Below are 21,921 nucleotides of genomic sequence, written 5' to 3' on the forward strand. Positions count from 1 at the left end.
TAGACTGAAGGGTCTGTTAACCATAGCATGCGTAAACTACATAAAGTTTATAGTGAGTTTATTCATAAAGTTTTAAAACAAGGCTTCCTTCTCTCTTTCTAAAGCGCTCCAAGCTTAGGAAACAACCATACTATCATATGCCTTACCCTTACATAAAAATATTTGATGCTTGCACAGTAATCTTTTTGTCTAAAACAAGAAGAGGATTTTGGTTGGAAAACGAATAATACAATTATATAATCACCATTAAATTAATTGGTGTCCAAAACAGTTCTTGAAACCAAGATCTGCTCACTCACTTACAGAACAGTCAATATCAACATTAAAATCGCAGTATGGAGTATTGACCGACAGCCTGATCTCTACATACTGAAGATGCCAACCTGCTACTTAAATGGGAATTTCCAACACTATACCCAAGATTAGTTTTATTAAAGCATCCATACACAATTAATGCTTTATCTTAAGAAATCATAATTATTTAATGTTAGTTTGTTTCATGCAATTATTCCCCCACCCATGATCCTCTGGAACTCTACAACCTATGTCATCACGACCAGGAAGCCTCATGGAGCTCAAGACACTGTAAAGTTTATGTCACATGTAATGTAGCATGCCACGTAATTGTGTAACTATGTTATTGTATACATAAATAGCATTGGACATTCCATATGGAAACTGTGTATTGCCATAAAGACTGTAAAATGTGGATTTATTCTCAGCTTCACATGAGGGCCATCTGACTGGGACACTCATGGAAAACTTTAGGTAAGTTTCCCAGCACACTGCTTCACCTAACAACTACATACGAAAGCACACAACACTCTGTTCCCTACTGACTACACAACTATACCACCACTTGGAGGGGGGGGAGTACCTCTTTAACAACTGAACTAGCATCAAGCTCAGTTTTAGGGAACCAACCAAACCGGTGAGGCAGCCATTTATTCCTAATAATATAACACACTTTCTACCAGAACCTTTATGTAGTGCAAAAAATTGATCATTATATGTTTTTGTTCTAATGTCTTATGTTAATAAAAAATAAAAGGTGATAGCAGATTGGCGGGGGAAAAAATGAAAATATAATAACGCAGCTTTGGGAAATTCCCACTGTTCAGGAAACCTGATAAGTGAAGCACAATGTAAATGGAAATGTTTTTTTTTTACTGACCAAAGGTTGGCCATCACCTAATATAAAAAAGCTCTACCTGCCTGTGTAGACAATAGACTCATTGTCTGCAGACAATTGAAAAGATAACCTTCACAACCCAAATATTTATCTCTGGGGACTGCTTGTCTTAACCCCTTTGATGCTGTCAGACAATTTGTGCAATGGTATAAATAAGTAATTATGTAAAGCAGATTTGCCAATTTTCTCTAATGCTATAATTATACCTGGGAATAATCTGGGTTGGCCCTGAGTATCCGGGTGAACCCCTGCTTCCCAGAGTCTCTAGGTAGTTTTTTTTTTCCTCTTTCTCCAGGCGGGTGAGCGGTTGTTGTTCGCAACGATTCCCGGACCACTTTGCCTACATCCTGCGACTTCCTCCGCTTGCCCACAAAATACTCTCCGGCTGTGTGTGTCTAGCCCCATTCCTTCATGAAGCCAGGCGTGCTGAAGTGGGAGAAGCCCTGAGAAGCTCCTGGTATGGCTACAGTGAAGGAAAAAATTATTTGATCCTCTGCTGATTTTGTATGTTTGCCCACTGACAAAGACATAATCAGCACTTATTTGTAATGGTAGGTTCATTTGAACAGTGACAGACAGAATGACAAAAAAAATCCAGAACACATTTCATTATAAATTGATTGCATTTTACTCAGTGAAACAAGTATTTGACCCCTTTGCAAAACATGACTTAGTATTTGGTGGCAAAACCCTTGTTGGCAATCAGAGGTCAGAAGTTTCTTGTGGTTGGGCACCAGGTTTGCACACATCTCAGGAGGGATTTTGTCCCACTCCTCTTCGCAGATCCTCTCCAAGTCATTGTCAGGTTTCGAGGCTGACGTTTGGCAACTCGAACCTTCAGCTCCCTCCACAGATTTTCTATGGGATTAAGGTCTGGAGACTGGCTAGGCTGCTCCAGGACCTTAATGTGCTTCTTCTTGAGCCACTCCTTTGTTGCTTTGGCTGTGTGTTTTGGGTCATTGTCATGCTGGAATACCCATCCACAACCCATTTTCAATGCCCTGGCTGAGGGGAGGAGGTTTTCACACAAGTTTTGACGGCACACGGCCCCATCCATCGTCCCTTTGATGCTGTGAAGTTGCCCTATCCCCTCAGCAGAAAAACACCCCCAAAGCATAATGTTTCCACCTCCATGTTTGACGGTGGGGATGGTGTTCTTGGGCTCACAGGCAGCTTTCCTCCTCCTCCAAACACAGCGAGTTGAGTCGATGCCAAATAGCTCGATTTTGTTCTCATCTGAGCACGACACTTTCACTCAGTTCTCATCTGAATCATTCAGATGTTCATTGGCAAACATCAGACGGGCTGTACATGTGCTTTCTTGAGCAGGGGGACCTGCAGGATTTCAGTCCTTTACAGACTATGGTCCCAGCTGCCTTGAGATCATTAACAAGATCCTCCCATGTAGTTCTGGGCTGATTCCTCACCACTCTTATGATCATTGAAACTCCACGAGGTGAGATCTTGCATGGAGCCCCAGCCCGTGGGAGATTGACAGTTATTTTGTTTTTCTTCCATTTGCGAATAATAACACCTACTGTTGTCACCATCGCTACTTGGCGATGGTCTTGTAGCCCATTCCAGCCTTGTGTAGGTCTACAATCTTGTCCCTGACATCATTGGACAACTCTTTGGTCTTGGCCATGTTGGAGAGTTTGGAATCTGATTGGTTCCGTGGACAGGTGTCTTTCATACAGGTAACAAGTTGACATTAGGAGCACTCCCTTTAAGAGAGTTCTGGATTTTTTGTTGTTATTCTGTCTCTCACTGTTCAAATAAACCTACCATTAAAATTATAGACTGATCATGTCTTTGTCAGCTGGCAAACATACAAAATTAGCAATAATTTTTTCCTTCAATGTATATTTTATGTTTTTTTTTTAAACCAATGTGATAACATATTTAAACAAAATATAACTTATTACAAATGTTTAAAAAAAAAAAAAACAACACACCTTATGTGTAAACCATGGAGAACATTAATGATGATAACTTGCTTTTTCCAGGACCTGCATAACTCGTTATTGCTCGCCTATTGTTAAGCTGATGATCATTGCGGATTGGTTCAAGTTTGGGACTTGTGTGCACCACAGAATATACCGTGCTGTTCCATATGAAGTCTCAGCATGATGCAAGGAATGTTTGACCAAGCACTGATTTTTGTCCCGGGCAATTTTTAATGTGCAATGTTTCTTTTAAAAAAAACATACATAGAAGTCTACCACAAAGATAACACAGGCTATTTCTTTTGAGCCATCATTTTTTTCTTTGGGTTTATTTAGTATGCTAGTAATAATAATAAAGGATTCACAGGAGGCTTTGCAGGAGAGTTTTGCAGGAGAGTTGTGTTTCAGCTCCTATACATTGCGAAGGTCCATCCCCATGATGTCTGGATGACCCTGTATAGTGTAATGTATAGTTAAACCAGTGAGAGCTCTCCAAAGCTGCATTACACATTAAATTATGCATTATGCAGGGTCAGCTCAGCTATTCTTGTTGAAGCAACCTGCCAATGCTGGCCCTTTGTAATGACTAGTGAAGTGAGCGTCAAAAATCAAAACTCTCCTGAGAACTCTCCTTTTAGTGAATAAACCCCAACGTGTTCAAGAGGTACACTTTTAAATCAGGACTGTTGGGAGGTATGTGTTTTTTACACAACACCATGGCAATACATGAAAACATTCCAGCTGCACTACACGGTTGCCTTGGTGATAACACCCTTTTCCTAACAACTTCTTCCTCCACAATGTGCACTCACTAAATAGGTCAGTCCCTCGTGTTCTAAGCAAAACTGCACAGAGGACAACAACCATGATAAATTCTAAATATGTTTTGTAGTCGTGCGCCAAATCTAGTGTTATATTCCTCAAGCACTTTTGGGAGAAACCTGGGATGTTGGTTCATTGGGACAGTCATTGTTTAAAACTGCTGTACGGAGCACGTAAAACAATACAGGAAAAAGCTGTGGTCTGTGATAGCTAATGCTAAATAAAATGACAGCTCAGCGAGAATTCTACACCTGTGTTTTCATACGGACTTGACTGCACTCCGTCTTCTGTTCAAACGCCAAGAAAAATATTTTGTTTCATTCACCCAATTGAACATATAAATTGAACTTTTACATGATGGATACTGATAACCAAATAGATGAAGTATATGTTCCCACAAGATTTAGGTTCCCATAACCTGCCCTAGTGCAGGTCACCAAATGTCAAGTTTAAAATGGGTCCTTTCATTGAGAAACAAAACCCACTTAGCCAGCTCAGTCTATCTGAAGTGTACAAGCCCACCCCCACCAAAAAAAAAAAAGTTTTACTAACCAAAAACCTGGCTATCAGATAAATTATTATATATCATACACTCTCAAGTAAATATTTATATATTAAGCATTTACCGTTAATAAAAAAAAGATCCACTTTATAAATGAGAGATACACATTTGCCCTGCTAAAGGCCAACTTACTATTGTGCGCAGTCAATGAGCTGATATTCATTTGACCTCTCAAAACATGCCTTCACACCATCGTCATCCCAAAGTCTTTGTGCGTGTTCAAAAAATTCCTAGAAAAGAAAAAAAAATTAAATAAGCCATCACAGCATATAGATGGTTAATAACAAAGTGTGTTTTCCTTGGATTTTTTTTTATGAACTCAAACTATGGATGCAGTCTTGCTATTACCATCATTTGTCATCTCCTATCTTAATGCTACAAGAGAACGGGGCTGCCCGAGATCAGGATTTTTTTTTTCAGGGGTAGTAAATATTAATACTCCATGACAAACCCACGTGGAATCTTTTATCTACGTTAATTGTATTTCCCATCTACTTAATATATATAGAATCCATTTCTGTGACTATTCAGGAATACTACAGAATGCAGTCATGTTTTGTAGGGGCTACACGCTAACATTACTTAAATACACTGGGTGGCCAAAAGAGATTAGGAGAAGATGAGAGAAAATTAATTTGAGGTCAATATTTTAAAGTGGACTGAATAATCGTCATGCTGGGAGCAACATCAACCTGGAGACACAAGAATTTATTTTTGGGGACCATAAAGTCCAGACTAGATCTGGCCAATCTACCCAACAATGATGGCTCCATCAACACTATGCTGCCATGTCTCAACTCATTATGTCCCTTCATTAAAACAAACCATGAATACCACAACCACCCATTTACATCGCAATAAGCAGCTTTTCCTGGCATCATGCACTCGGTTGTATAAATACATACCAACAAGCACTGAAAATCATTTTAAATATAGTAGCTGTGCTTTTGTCGAACATCAAGTTATTGTGATGAGATTTGCTGAAGCAGGTCGAAACCGTAATCTTTGAACCATTAGCACAGAATCACTTTACATGGACAAATGCAGGGTAATATTTTAAAGCAAATACGTACAAAAGACACATATGTGATACAGTAACATCTATACAATTTTCTAAGGTCTGCTCATACAACATTCTGTAGTACATAACAAACAAGTATACAACATTCTATTTACCGTATTGGCTCGAATATAGGCCGCACTTTTTTCCCCCACTTTAAGTTTTTAAAGTGGGGGTGCGGCCTATATTCGGGGTCTAGCGCCCGACGCCCGGGACATGCAGTCCCGGGCGCAGGGCAGGCAGCGGGGTTAAGATACAGATCCCCCGCAGCGGTGCAGGGGACCTGCATCCTTCTCCCCGATACGCTCAGACAGCCTCCCCTGCCAGCACTTCCCACGGGGGGGGGGGGGGTGCCGGCACGGGAGGTTATCTAAGCGTTTTACCTCTGCCCACCCCCGACTTACCGGAGCAGACTCCCGGGTGTCTTGCGGGGCCGGCGGGAGACATTTACGCAATACGCAAATGCAACTTCCGGTAACGGTACCGGAAGTTGCATACGCGTATTGCGTAGATGTCCCTCGCCGGCCCTGAAGACACCCGGGAGTCTGCTCCGGTAAGTCGAGGAGGGGGGGCAGAGGAGGACAGCGGCAGCGTATCGCGGGGAGGGAGGGCAGCGTATCGCGGGGAGGGAGGGCAGCGGATCGCGGGGAGGGAGGGCAGCGGATCGCGGGGAGGGAGGGCAGCGGATCGCGGGGAGGGAGGGCAGCGGATCTCGGGGAGGGAGGGCAGCGGATCTCGGGGAGGGAGGGCAGCGGATCTCGGGGAGGGAGCGCAGCGGATCGCGGGGAGGGAGGACAGCGGCAGCGTATCTCGGGGAGGGAGGACAGTGGCAGCATATCTCGGGGGGGAGGACAGTGGCAGCATGTTTTTTTTGGTGCTTTTTTAAAGAAAAAAAACTTTTTCTTTAAAAAAGCACCAAACTTTTAGGGTGCGGCCTATATACGGGGGCGGCCTATATCCGAGCCAATACGGTATATCTAGTTTGTTTTTGTATGTCGGCACAAAACTGATGTTTCCACTTCTGCAACACAAAAAATAATTGTTGCTATGCTGCCAAAGAATTTTCTTTGACACAAAAGCGTTGTCAGACACCCCAGAACTAAATCAACAAATGCCTTTTACAGGCACAGCAGATAAAAGAAGTCTGTAGGAAAATGCGTTCCTCATTATAAGTAGTCAAACTTTTGTGGGCAATGGGGATCAAGGGTCTCTCAGGGACAACAGAGATCTCCCCAAAGAAGCCCACCAAGCCATGAAATTGGGGTCTATGCTTTTGCAGCACATGCCTCAATCAAAGCTCCCATGTGGCCTCCTTACAACATGCCCCAACATTTCAGGTGCCTGAATCAGGAAACCTGTGCTGGGGTAAGTTAGAAGAGGCAGGAAGGAGCCAGGCTAGCCCAATATTATAGGGAAAGGTGAGCCCAAGAAGTGACCACCTGCCATTCCTGAATAGCCACTGTGGGAGCTACAACAGAGTTCTACACAATCCTCCATTGATTGAAAGCTGAGTGGCTCCATTTAAATTTTCATGTGGGTCCCTCCTTGCAAATGCATGGAAGGATTCTGCAGAAATCCCCTTCACACATCTGCCCCATCTCTGCCCCTGCTATTTTGGCATTGGGTTGTCTAATGGGACCTCTAATGCACAGAAAACGCTCCCTTTCATTTCAATGCGAGTGCTTTCATGCTACTGATTGGTTGCTTCAGCTAATAAGTCGTGCAACATAGACTATGAGGAGGCTTTTTATAGTAGGTTTAATGAATGCACAATAAAGTACTTACATACTTTAATGTGCATTCTTTGTGCTGTGCCCCTCTAAATCTAGAGATGAGAAAGAGGCGTACCATTACAGAATGGTAAATGGGGAGGAATTAGGGGGAGATCTGTTGCCGTTCCAGCTTTCCGCATAAATGAAACCGAGAATAGTGACATTTGCTTCAAGAAACTGCAAGTATTGCCAAAGTCATGGTTTGGAGATTCTAAATGTATATATCTATAAGGTAAGGCAGGGGTATGTGGACCTCCAGGTAGACAGGACCACATCAAAGCTGTCTGTATGTAAGGGTATTAAGTGATTATTGGAGTTAACAGCTTAGGTTTGTAAGAAAGTCATATATATGCATCAATTGCAACCTATTCATGAAGGTCCATGATTCATATATAGACTAGGAAATAATCCATATATTTAGTTTAAGGAGGATGGTTCTTATTCCCCAAATGCCAAAAAAAATCCTCAATTTGCAACATTTGGGTAGGGTGCACATTCAAATTGCCATCGCATATAAAATAAGTGACACCTTATTTATGCTTTATGGCTGCGAATAAGTAGGCCAACTCGGTGTTCAAAATGTCAATAATCAAACATTGACCATCCAACAGCAAATGAGCCTCTTGACAGCTTCACCAGTGTGGGCACCGTAAACAGGCATTTGATGAGGAACGGTATTAAAAACAGGACCCTACAACAGTTCACTTACTGCACAAACAACAGTGTTTATTATCCAACTGCTCAGCACTTCACAAGGTTCATCTGAGGTCAGAGAGGTGAAAATAATAATGAATAATGGTAATATTAGTAGTAAAAAAAAACAAACAAACAAAAAACACAAAAAGGGATGGAAATCACAAAAGAGGTCAGCAGGTATAACCTCATTTGCCAGTTAACATTACTGAAAGCGATAGCCTGTAACAATCCCGACAATGCCACAAAGCCATCCTGCTTCTTGCGCTTCCCGTACCCAGCAATGCTATAAATAAAGTGAATTATGATGTACAGGCTGATACAAACATTCAGCCCAGCTAAACACAGTATCCTGGTTATGAGGCTGGCCAAAAACAAAAGTTGCACAAGCTGACCGTATCTCCCTTGAATGTGAAAGGCCTCCTTTGTGTATTCCCTAACCAATGTGATTTGTATATTACACTAGTGAATATTTTACCAAAAGTGTTTTTTCCCCTGTGTTGATGAACTTGTTGGGTTGCACAACGTTGTCATTTTGTACCAAATTCCATGATGCCCACAGAAGCATTTAGAACTACCTGCTGTCAGTAATAATAATATTCTAAAATATTCTAATTTATATTTGATTTACCACTAATTTGCCTATAATATACATATTAACATTTACTGTCTTTAAGAAGCATCTGTATCACACATCTGATAAAACCTTTATTCATCCTTATTAAGGATATTCCAAAATTGGAACTCATGCAAGCAAGATATACTGGACCTGTATAATAAATGTATCTAGTGAATCATTTCACCTAGCTACATCTTTTCGTAAAAAAACAGGACTATTCTCCATAAGCAAGACCCATGTACGAAATATTCCACAAAGACAAAAGAGCTGTATCCCTGAGTCTCTAGGTCACCTTCCTTTTTCTCTGGGCAAAGGGGCACTGTTTGGTCACAACGACTTTCCTTTCTATTCTCCACTAATTTAAGGCGATCAGACTTACCCTTGGATCATGAATGAATTTGTTTGGAGTTCTTAGCTATGCTCATCTCATTAGGCATCATGTATAAAAAGTGATTTTGGTGCAAACTTCGACAAGTTGCCCTATCACCACACAAACCAATGAGGTGTTCCTGTCTAACAGAGGGTTCCATTGATTGCTATAGTGATAAGAGCACTTCTCAAAAGCCCCTTTTATACATGACACACATTGCGCTACCAAGGTGTTTCAACTTCTGCCACCCTTGTTTTCCAATATCTGGCCATCAATAGACACGATTACAAACCGGGCATAAAATGGTACCAGCGTGCAACCCAGCATTTACGTGAACCGGAAAGGTGGCTTACATGTAAAACTACAATTATAAGATAATTAAATCAAGTACTGTAAAATCTCTGGTGTTATACGCACCCATGTATAAAATTAATGTTTATCTGTGTATAACACACACACAAGTCCTACACGAGATTTTACAACTACAAGCAGCCATTAATACCAGACAAACGATAAGTAAACCATTCTAGAGTTCAAACACAAAGGCTCAGAAACCTTTCAAATGAAAAAAATATATATTTATATATAAAACCAATCCAAATTCGAAGCATTAATTTGTCAAAATGGTGCTTAGACGTCAAAGCTCTTTGGCCCCCAAAACATTTGCTACGATTGGGCGAAAAACACGTTTGTAAAACATACAGCGTTCCAGAAAAATAGCACACTTTGTTCTTTTTAGTGCAATAACACACAAATTGGCCTTTGTTTATTTCAGGACAAGATATTTGCCATTTTTTTTAGTTCTTTTAGATAAACAGGGGTAATTGCAGAATGGAAACAATCTACATTACAGCATGTTAAGCCTTCATAGAACAAAGTGTGAAAGTGAACTGCAAATAAAGACATTCAAGATCCGCTTATTTGTTTCCTTATAATATTTTAACGTTATTTTAGTTGATTTTCCCCCCACTGCGCATATACATATAAAGAGCCCAGCATTTCAACCAGTGACGACAATAAAAAAAAATACGTTTCTATCATATGCTCTGTAAAAACAAGAGAAATCCATTAATTTGATAGTGAAAACAACAAATAAGGTCCCTTGCTTATCAACCCTTTGTTGAAGAAGAGTTGTCCCCTGTGGCTTTATATAACAACCCTCCAGATCTTCTGATCAGTCCCTTTGGTTTGCCAAGTGTGAAAGCTTCTTGGGCAACCCTCAAACTCCCAACTGCTCGAGCTACTAGAACACCACCACGAGTTTCGCCACTTAAAATAAAACTAAACCATTAGCTGTGTTTAGTTTTTCATCAGCAGACTATTCGTTATACAAATCATTATAGCCATTAAAGAGAAGCCACCTTAGAACCCAAAGGATTGGCTTAATGATAACAATCGCAACCTCCTCATACACCTGCTATGGTGCAAGCTTCATTAAATTGCCACCCTAGGGAGAGGACAAGTTACACTGCACCCTCCAACAGAGTAGGGTTTTTTCATGCTGTAACTTCTAGGTGTGGAATAATCATGCAATTACCTAACTAATTAGGATTTTTTACAAGCAAAAATAATAGCTGGCATGCTTGCGGCTTTCAAGAACCATTTACCATAATATCAGTTAGTGTGAGACAAAACAGGAGTGGTTTATTTTGTATTATTTTTGTTATATTTGTTAGATCTAGTGTAAGGAAGATTTACTTTACTACTTAGTGGCTAATACAGCAAGGGGATTTAAACATGTATGGGATAGGCACAACGCTACTGTATCTTGAATCTTAGACAAGGTCAAGGACAAATTAAGGTCTGATTCCTCAAGAACAGGCCTAATAAAATCCGGCTCAAACATCATGAAGTCACAAATATTAATCTAAGAATTTCACCATGTCAAAAACACAAAAAAAATCTATGTTTTGCATTCAGAAGAAACATGGAGGCAACATCAGTTCCAGGCTACTTCCAGCTTGTCCATATCATAGTTTTGCTAGGTATGTAGAATTTATTTAACAACATATGTGCCAGATTTCAGGATTTATGGTACGCGAGTCTTGCTTTTGCTTGCTCCAAAAAAGAAGTCAATAGCTGCATTGTGACCGCACCAACTCGTTCACACGAGGTCTGTGTTTGCCATAGATCCGGAGACTGGTGTTGAAAGTGCTAGCATCCCATCTTTCCGCACAAGGCGATCAGACTTACTCTTGTTATGCAGTAGGAAGAAAACACAAACCTCTGCTTACTTAAACAAACGTATGCAAGAGGGCCCTGTTGCATATGTCAACCAGTTGCTATAAATATTACAGATAAATAACCTGCCTTATCATTTCTCACATACAAGCCGTTTTTTCCAAGAACTCCTAACTAAAATCATGAACCTGTTGCGTGGAAAAAAAAAAGAAGGTTTGTAAACAACATTTCCCTCTGGATCAATAATCAAAGTAAATCAGCATAGCAGTGCAAGATCTGTTCAACACCAGATCCTTTAGGATTCATTACATGCTAAAGAATGCCCAGCTTGAGCCCAGGAGACCATCTAGAACAGGGGTGGGCAATTAATTTTCCCATGGGGCCACATGAGAAATTGGAATGGTTTTAGAGGGCCAGACCTCTACAAACTACAAACTCCGAAGCCTTGTCCATTTTGTTAACTTATGTGCTGTTTAATAAAGTTATTCAAGCCTACGTCATTGGTAGAGGTGCTTGAATAAGTAAGGCCTGAATAACTATTAGCACAGCACAGAAGTGAACAAAATGAACAAGGCTTCGGAGTGCATACCGTATTTTTCGCTCTATAAGACGCACCTGCTGATAAGACGCACCTAGATTTTAGAGGAGAAAAAAAAGGAAAAAATATTTTGAGCTAAAAAATGGGCTAAAATATTTATTACAATAACTGAATAAGCTATGAACACAGTAAGACCACCGCAGTAAGACACACACAGACACAGTAAGACACACACAGACACAGTAAGACACACACAGACACAGTGAGACACACACAGACACAGTAAGACACACACAGACACAGTAAGACACACACAGACACAGTAAGACACACACAGACACAGTAAGACACACACAGACACAGTGAGACACACACAGACACAGTAAGACACACACAGACACAGTAAGACACACACAGACACAGTAAGACACACACAGACACAGTAAGACACACACAGACACAGTGAGACACACACAGACACAGTAAGACACACACAGACACAGTGAGACACACACAGACACAGTAAGACACACACAGACACAGTAAGACACACACAGACACAGTGAGACACACACAGACACAGTAAGACACACACAGACACAGTAAGACACACACAGACACAGTGAGACACACACAGACACAGTAAGATACACACACACACAGTAAGACACACACACACACAAACACAGTAAGACACACACACACAGTAAGACCTCCCTCCCTAACCCCCCTTCTCAGTATCTCCCCTCTAACTCCCTAACCCCCCCTTCTCAGGATCTCCCCCCCCCGCCCCGGTCACTTACCTTAAACTCCTGTGTTGGAAGCGTGAGGCGTTTGTCTCGGGTGCCGGCGCTTCACTGCTGATCGCCGGCGTCTGACGTCATATGCCGGCGCCCAGCGTAAAGCGCCGGCACCCGAGACAAACGCTTCCAACACAGGAGTTTAAGGTAAGTGACCGGGGCGGGGGGGGGGACACCGGACTCATTGGTGAGTCACCAGGACACTCTTTGCGGGCCGGTCCGAGCTATTCAGCGGGCCGGATGTGGCCCGCGGGCCGTGCTTTGCCCAGGTCTGATCTAGAAGAACACATGATGCAAGCTTCAGAATACTCTGTACACGCGGACAGATATGACCATCCAGACCAGCGTCACACATGCCTTAATTATAGGCAGCCATTGCCTTGTGTTCTTATACTGCCAATAACTCTTGGCTACACAGATACTACATTAAACATTGTGGAACAGATGGGGATACCTAGGAATGAGTTGTACCTTTATTCAATTTCCGAAATGACAATTGCAGTCCTAGTTATGGTAAAGATTCAAATTATGGAGAACCATATTTATATTACAATATATATACTGTATATATGCACACACACACTAATGTTCAAAAGTTTGGGTTTGTGGAAAACAAATTTCTTGCTGTAACAATTGCAAAAGCGATTTCTACTAATCAATTAGCCTTTTAAACCTAAACTTGGATTAGCGAACACAGCGTGCCATTGGAACACAGGAGTGATGGGAGTGATAAAGGGCCTCTGTACGCCTATGAAGATATTATATTAAAAAAATCAGCCTCACCCGGCTAAAATAGTCATTTACAACATTACCAACGTCTACACTGTGTTTCTCATCCACCATGTTATTTATGTGGATAAACTAGATTTTCTTTCAAAAACAAGGGATTTTGTAAGTGACCAAACCTGGGCAAAATATGGTAGCCATCCCTTCCTGACACCTGAAACATGCTGCCTGGCTCCCAAATTCCACAGAGATTTGTCCAGTTGTGTTTCTCCTTATTCCCCCTTTGGTGGGTTTGCATCACCACGAAGTCCTCATATAGATCTAATATCTGAGATAGATACGAGCTATTCGACATGTCACTGCTCCATTATACACGCAGAGAAGAACATAGTTGTAGCAAACACTCGTATAATCTTATAGAAGTAAAACCGTGCGGCTCGCCTACTGCAGAACATCGCTTTGTTTAACAATCACTATTTAGAAAACATTCTGTTAATGAGAACATTTGTATAGTCTCCCAGGGGCATTGCAGTAATGGGAGCTCTAACCAAGTCAAATTCCCTATATTGTAAATAACGGCTGCTCTGACCCGCTTATCCACTTTTGTCCATGGATAAGTGAAGAAAATCATGGGAAATACTGCAACGGCACTGAACTAACTATTCTAGGGTTACTATAAAGTGATTTATGGGTCTCCTTGGATAGATCGGCTTTTAAGACGTGTTTGAAGCTCTGTATGGCTAGGGAGAAAATATTGGAGCAAGGCATCGAATTCCATAAACATGTTATGTAAGAAACTATGTGGCGCTTGGGGCTTAGACATTAATCAGAGAATTCATTTCTAATTTCTTAGGAATAAAGACTTTAATAGCACCCAAAAAAAAAAAAAAAAAGAAGATAGCAAATGCATGATAGTCAGCTCTGGGGACCTCCAGATCTCTAGTGTACGTAAATAGGGGAAGGGTTGTGCTGCAACTATGGGGAGTGGAGGCTGTATGTCGTTGTGGGGTAGGAGATGTCAGGGGAATGCGTGCATCTGTTTGCCCGCCTAGGCAAACAAATTTTATAATTTTTGATGCCCAATTCAGAGCCTCAAGGCAACTGCAGATGTCTATACTGACCTCATTGAGTGTCTGGTGGTCAGCAGCATTGCAGGAGAGCCGCCGGTAAAGCCATGGTGGAGCTTATTAAAAGGTGGCCACCATCCCACTCTTTCATCATAAATAAATAAAATAAAACAAATTAGTTATCTTCTATTACAGGGGGTGAACTGGAGTAATTGTTTAAATGGGCCTTCTGACTTAAGGACAGATGGCTAAGGATGCGTTAAATGTTAGCGACGCTCCGGGTTTGGGCCAGGCGTGTTGTATGTATTCTTGATGGTTGGTTTGTTTCACGTTGAATATAGTTGTTTAAGTTAAATAAAAGAACACGGCCTTTAACTTGTGTTTCATTAATGTGTGTTATGTTGGTACGCCTGTACACCCTAAATCCCTCTAGATTGTAAATTGGCTTGAGCAGGGCCCTACTTACCTCGTTTTTCAAACCATTATGTTATATACACTTCTTGTTATGTCCTGTTTATCCATTGCACAGCGCTGCGGAATATGATGGCGCTATATAAATCAATATTACCGGTAATAATAATAAATGTATGGTGAAGATGGTAATCCATTTAATATCATTATGGCTTCTCATTGGTGGATAACCAGGTCTGGGTATAAAACCCAGCACACACACAGTATGCAATTCATGAAAAAATAAATGTTATATAAAATGTTAATTTTATACAAATCTATGGTCTCCTGCTTTCCTTGCATACATTAAACTCGTCACTTATGTAACACTATTATTCAACTAGAAAAACAACATACAGAGCTGTGTCTGAGGATGTGCCAGAGGGGAGATCACGCTTCCAGGCCTCTGTGTTGGTTTTTCTATCTACTACAACTACACCAAATACAGATGCTAGCGGGGATCACAATAAAGCTAAACGCGTGGCCGCACCAAGCCATGTTTAGTTCCCCAAAAACTTCTAACAAAAACCATCAGCCCATTGTTTGTGTAAAATGGACGTATATTAACAGATTATCCTAATGATTAGCTCGTATTCCCAGATTATCTTGTATCTGGGAATTTACTGAATGAGTTGGGTCTAAGAATCACTTAATGACTCTAAAAGGCTTGCTGTGGTTACCTAAATCAGCCCAGTACTCAATAAAATGTGAATATAAACCACGGTGTACTAGTAAGGAAAGTTCCAATAAAGCGAATGAAGCATCATTCATTCTACAGACGATGAATAAGCCAGCAACAGCCAGCCAGAGTGACCCTGGGAATTTGGCTGTTTATTCTTGGACCCTGAGATTGGAATATAAACCTTGAGACTCAGGGCCAAACTGCGATAGGTCTCAGGTATGCAAAATTCAGCACATAGCGTCATCTCCTCCATTTCATTTATTAATTCTCCAGAAAGCTGGAGAAATTCTGGGGGTTTTGTGTCTCATCTTCACTTATATAATATTTCCATATGAAATAGACATCCACCATCATTGTATATTCGTTACAAGCAATGTTTTATCGTAATTTGCAGGTATTATAAAAAAAAAAAAAAAAAAAAAAAAAAACGCTCACTAAAAACAATTCTGTTCAGATTAAGGAGATATACAACTGTTCTGAAGAGTTTATTAATACCATGTTGGTTAATAATAATTGTTTACATGTACATTTTAATGTAAATAAAAGTCAAAAGCAATGTGAAATCAGGTCAAGTACGTTATACTGTTTTAGCGTTAACATTTACTTAATCCACACTAATTCCTTTTCTTCGGGGGACTGACGTATAAATTGCAAGTAAACCCTTAAATTATCAAACTTTGTGGACCGCATGGCAATGAATGCGCTTCTGGCAATATAGTGGTTTAACCGTTTAAATAGATGCCTTGACATGACAAATTCTTTGTCGGACATATAAACTAAGTGTATTCACTAAAGCTCTTACCCTTAAAGGGGCTTGTGTGTAACTATACTTAATTTTAAAGTAGTGTCTATCACAATAAACAAGTCGAAGAACAAAAAACCTTTTGTACAAACATCATAAAAAAAAAAAGTCTCCACAGTCCAAACCAACCCAATGCATTCGTTTTCAAGGAACACATGTAAGGCTATAAAACAGATCTATAGCCTACGTCGAACTTACTTATTTTCCAGCAAAATACGGCCTATTAAATAGGTCAATAAACAAATCACACTGGAAGTAAACGTAGAGGTTTTGGAAATCTTTGTCACTGCCATGACTCGTAATGCTGTCTTACTATCTGTCATAGTTCATATGTTATATATAAAAATGGCCGAAACAATAAAGGAACAGCTTTCACAAATAATACAAATATTTAAACACTGCAACCCAACATTATACTTAATGTTATTATTTTTCTAGACAGAACACCAAATAAACCAAAATTGTTATTGGCATAACACCAAATTATTAAAATGTCTCCACCCATATATTTGGTTTTTTAGGAATTCTGCAGTATATTTCTACAAGGCCTTGCTACCGTTACAGTTAACAGAAGTGAATTATTTTATAACTCCCCATTTTTGAGACAAAAAACAAACCTTAAAAAGATGTGGATTCCCTCTTGACCAACAGTAGAATTTGGGGGAAATACATCTTGTAAAATAAATAAATAAATGCAAAATTTCACTCCATTCACCATGTCTTCCTAAAGAGCGAGGTCGCTGTATTTCCACAAGGTGAAGACATTCCAAGATGGCAGCTCCAACAGTTGGGATGTGACGTGCAGCTACCGAGGTCATTAACACAGATTATTATCATTACTATTATTTGGAGTTATATAGCACCATCATATACAATGTCTAAACAAGACATAATGAGCAATGCATCCCCTAACAATTTAGACTTATGGAAACAAAAAGTTAGGAGGGCTCTGCTCAAATGATCTACAACAGGGTGGGGAATATTACACAAGAGGCGAAAGTGCAAATACATGTGGTGGATCAGCCACACAAGGAAAGCCAGAGCTAGTTGGATGGAGGTGAATATTTATAGGTAATTTATTTATTTAAGACGTCTGTTTAGGGGTTCATGAGAGGCAGGAATCAGAGTAGAGGTGAAAGATCATCAGATGAGTGGAGAGACCAAGTACAGATGTTTTTGGAGATAAGCGAGGAGAAGAGTAAGGGGTTCTGTTATGAAGAGCTTTCCATGTGGAAAATTACAGTGAATCCTGACACGTACAGAATAGCAGCAGAAAGAGACTGACAGAGGGGAATGGTTTTAGGCTTATATTTAAGAATTAACAAGGCATCTTCCATGAATACCAGAAAAAAAACTTTAGGCCACATTCCATAAATGTTGGAGACCTGGCCAGACCCCATCATAAAAGCAGTGAAACATGGAGAACTCAAGCAGGGCACCTTTCAACGATGCCATAAACTCTTACAGGGAACAAGGCACTGGGGCCACACAGGTTAGCGCAGCAACTAGCATCTTCAGAGTTATGATATGAGAAATATGAGTACGTTTCCATAAAAGAATCATAACATGAAGACGTTCTGTGTGCTGAAAGTATAACCCCCAAAATTATGGGAAACATGGCAGGAAGGGGTTAAACAGGGGCTACGAAATAAGAGTGGGTCATCTAGCTCATAGGTAGATAAGGGGTGTATGGTTATAACAACAACAACCCCAGAGTTATTAATGTACAAGGTACCATAACATCAAAATATGACATTAAAACAGGGCTCGACAAACCCCAGGCGCCAGGTCGCCATGGCGACAGAGAATTTTGAAGTTTTGGGGTCGTGGGGCAAACATGTTTGGGGTTAAGGTGAAGTTGCTTTGGGCCCTGTGGCAAGAGTGACAAGTGAGCCTGCAGGCTAGTTCTCCTGCTAACATTTCATGCCCAAGTCACTCCTTAAATCATGGTGAGGGCAGGGAGGTAGTGGCTTTCTGTGCAGGCACCCGTGCCAAAAGCCATGGGTAAGGAAGATAAGCTTGGAAAAGATGATATTAAAGAGATCAGCTAAGATTAAGCTGGAGTGAGCGAGTTCAAGAGGTTTGGTTGCATCTTGTGTTAGGGAGGGGCACATACAAGCAATGTTAATACAAATATTTGTAGTACGGTATTGTAAATTGCATATCTATTATACAAGAGAGACAAAACTCAAAATCGAGGAGCACAGGCTCCATCAGGTTAAACACACATCTTTAATGAATTTTATAAAAAGGCATCTGTCAAAGATTACAGAGATGGCTAAATGGACAACCTAGTCTTATCCTGTAGGGGATTTTTTTGAAACGTCTCCTGTTGCATGCCAGAGGGAATGAATACCTTCCGACACCAAAGGGGTTAATTCAAATACCAAAACTGAAAGGGTGAAGGACCTGGAATGGCCAAACAAATCTAAAACATGGAAGCAACTAGGAAAGAGACAGAAATAAGAAGGCCGACCTGGGAGGTCGGGAAATTCAATACAGATAACAGACTACTGCAAAGTACATGTCCAGGTAAGTGGATCAAAGCATTGCGCTGCCATGGACACACACAAAGATTAGAAGAAGGAATTTTCTGTAAGTTAATATTTAAGCAATAATCTTCCACCATAAAATACCCATTAAGAGGGGAATCGTTGAAGCACTGCTTGATAAGTTATTGCTGTAATGATCAACAAGACAAAGCTGGTGCCATATGTAGTCACACCATTTTTATTAGTCAGATGCACCCGGTTGTCATAGGATCAGTGTTGTGGCGATACTGATGGTTATTATTGTGATCTGTTCATCGAGTTCTTCTGTCCAATCGAAAAAATCCCGATAATAGAACACCAGTCAAAATAAATCATAGGGGGCACTTGCAGAGGCTATCAAATATGTCTTGGGAACTGGATCATTCCTGAAATGCAATGTTTAGGAAAAAAAAGGGTAACAGGCTACTTTACATGCTGTACATTTATTCAGTGAGGCCAGCGCTTTTCAATGACTCCTTTATGAGATAGTGTGCAGAAAAAGGTTTTATTGGAGTTGATAGCAAGTGGGTAAACAGAGGTTACTTAGAATACTAGTCTCCTATCATTTCAAGTCTTAAGGAACCCCTCTTAAACATGAAAGACCTAGAAACCATCCACCTGGGGATGGTCCCTTTGATGGGGATGGTCACCCATTGAGAGCCAACCATGTATGGGAGAAGCAGTTGGCCAATCAGACCCAGAAGAAAAGATGTATAAGTAGTGTAGTGGGGCTGCCGATCCCATCAGCAGTACCGTTTCAGTACCGTTTCCTAACAATGGCCTGAAGCTTCTTATATGAAAGCAAGTATGCAGCGGTTCTAGTGTGTCAATTAAAGGTGGGCTTCTAGATGTTATTTAAACATGTTGCAATAATTTCTGATGTGTGATATCACAACAGGAATAAATGCAAGGAATTTCAGACCTTCCTAAAAATAGGGTACACTGGGTGTACTCGTTCTCTAAAAGTCTCTGGCTCCAACATCCAGTCTAAGTGACCTTTACCATTTAGATGCATTTCACTAATATTGGTGGCAAATTGGGTATCGGGGTCATTACCAGAAGCTGATGGTTAAGTCGTATTGCTTGATAACTTTTCCAAACCAACACACTAATTGCAGGCTATTTAGGTCTACTGACTTGCTGTGTCAGGCTGGAAAGTCAAGCGAGATAAAGCCACTTCCCTATCAATAAATCATCAACAGATCTACATGTATCAACTCTACTGGCATTCAGGTAATAAAAAAAGAATTATTTTTCCAAAGACCCCAAAAAAGTGGTAAAGTAGGACAATAGAAAACGTTGGTATAATTGTAACCTACATTTGTTGCAATTATGTTTACTTTGATCAAAGCACCATTTTGTTATGGTAATCATTACCTTTTTTTTTTTGTTCTTTCTGTCCTCACGTTGCCCTGGAGCTTGAAGTCACGCTGCATATAGTATGACAGTGCAGATATAATTCTAGTAAGTATTAGATGAATATAAAGGAGAATGCATGGAAACCCATAATAGATCCCATTCTAGAGTAAATACTAAATACTTTACATTGGTTTCCTTTTAGCAACATCTCTTCACTATGGCTAAACAAAAGTTAAAAAGAAGCAAATGTGTATAACTATTACACAAAGGATCATGTACATACTGTATTATGGAATTGCATAATGGAAGTCTATAAAATCTGCTAATACACAAGGCTCCACAGGTTTAGATACTAGGGTCGTTCTGGGCGGTTCTGGGAGGGAGACTGAATTAATTTGTGTCCAGGGGTTAATAAAACACATGTGATCAGGCCAAATGTTTGTCACCAAGAGCCGTTCATTTGTTGTTCATTCAACTTGTGAGGTTTTGCTTTTCTAGATTCCAGAACTGTGTGAAAGGCTACAGCGAGAACATGGACATATCACACCTAGAGCACATATTAATAACTAGCAGATAGTTGTTAGATGAACAGTCTCGTTCCCTGGTTTTATTTTTGGAATCTACTTTGCATGGACTCCAATGCATTCTTCAGTTATTGCAGAAAACGAGACAGACGTGTCATTTTCCTCCTCCCCTGGCTTCCTCTATTGAAACCACAAAGCATTAGTATGCAATCCTCTTGCACATGCTCAGTCTCAGTCAGCCAATCACATATATGCAGGCAAACCATCATTGTTAAGACAGCATACACGTGATTGGCTGCTGCTACTCCCATAGAATGTAAGCTAAACTGAGCATGTGAAGCAAGCATACTTCAGTATGCTGTTTCTGGTAGAGGCAGTCAAGTAAAACTGAAGAAGTCTCATTTTCAAACTCCAATGTCTAAAAAGAATGCCTGCACCTACTTGCATGCATTTAACATGAAAATATGGGTGATGTGCTGCTTTAATTCCTGTAAGTGCTTTTCAATTGTAACACTTGATCATAGTATCAGTAAAGGTTTAAAAACAGGTCAAGAAACTACACCGATAAGACCACTTTAAAAACCTAGCGCCAGATTCCCTCTTTATAAGCCGGTCATTCTTTTAAATATCAATATATTTATGGTTATTTAAACAGAATCTGCAGAGGAAAGAAGTCTAATTCCATGCTTGGATTTTGAAAGAGCAATTGGAAAGACTAAGTTTACAGCCATGCCTGGTAAAAAAACAAACAAACAAAAAAAAGTTTATTTATATTTCACCTTTCCATTTTAACCTCTGCCTTTATTACTTTGCCCCATACAGTTGTAGCAAAATACAACCCAGCTTTTTATCCAAGTTTGCAATGCGGCTTTATCCTCTGAACGATCAGCTATAGCTATCACCTTACTCCAGAAGCAGTTCATTCATAAAACCGAGTTGCAGATAAATGGCGGTAAAGTCATTTATTTCTACACAATATATGATATCTGGTAAGTTTCTCATGCAAGAAGAGCCATGTTGGCTATGCGTAGCTAAATCTATAACGCGATCGTGTTTATCTACCTATGCATTACAAAGGGCAATCACTCTCGGGTTGGTTTTTCATCATGCATAGTTCTCAAAGTATTTCAGCTAACCAAATGTCCTGGTTTGGTGGCTCAATTTTTAAGAAGAACCAAAAAGTCAAGAATGAAGGGCAAGTTTAGCAAGCTCATTAATGTACATT

The 21,921-nt window shown here is 40.3% G+C and overlaps 1 protein-coding gene across 3 annotated transcripts in view; it reads right to left on the minus strand.

Moving 5' to 3' along the window:
- GNAL (G protein subunit alpha L) overlaps nt 1–21,921 on the minus strand; it is a 111,099-nt gene that overhangs the window by 21,118 nt on the left and 68,060 nt on the right. For all 3 annotated transcript variants that reach the window (XM_053466193.1, XM_053466195.1, XM_053466194.1), the window contains exon 5: nt 4,655–4,752. In XM_053466193.1, coding sequence (XP_053322168.1) covers nt 4,655–4,752 — 98 coding nt within the window. The remainder of the gene's footprint in view (nt 1–4,654; nt 4,753–21,921) is intronic.

Source organism: Spea bombifrons, chromosome 5, assembly GCF_027358695.1.
Source record: "Spea bombifrons isolate aSpeBom1 chromosome 5, aSpeBom1.2.pri, whole genome shotgun sequence".
NCBI lineage: Eukaryota > Metazoa > Chordata > Amphibia > Anura > Pelobatidae > Spea > Spea bombifrons.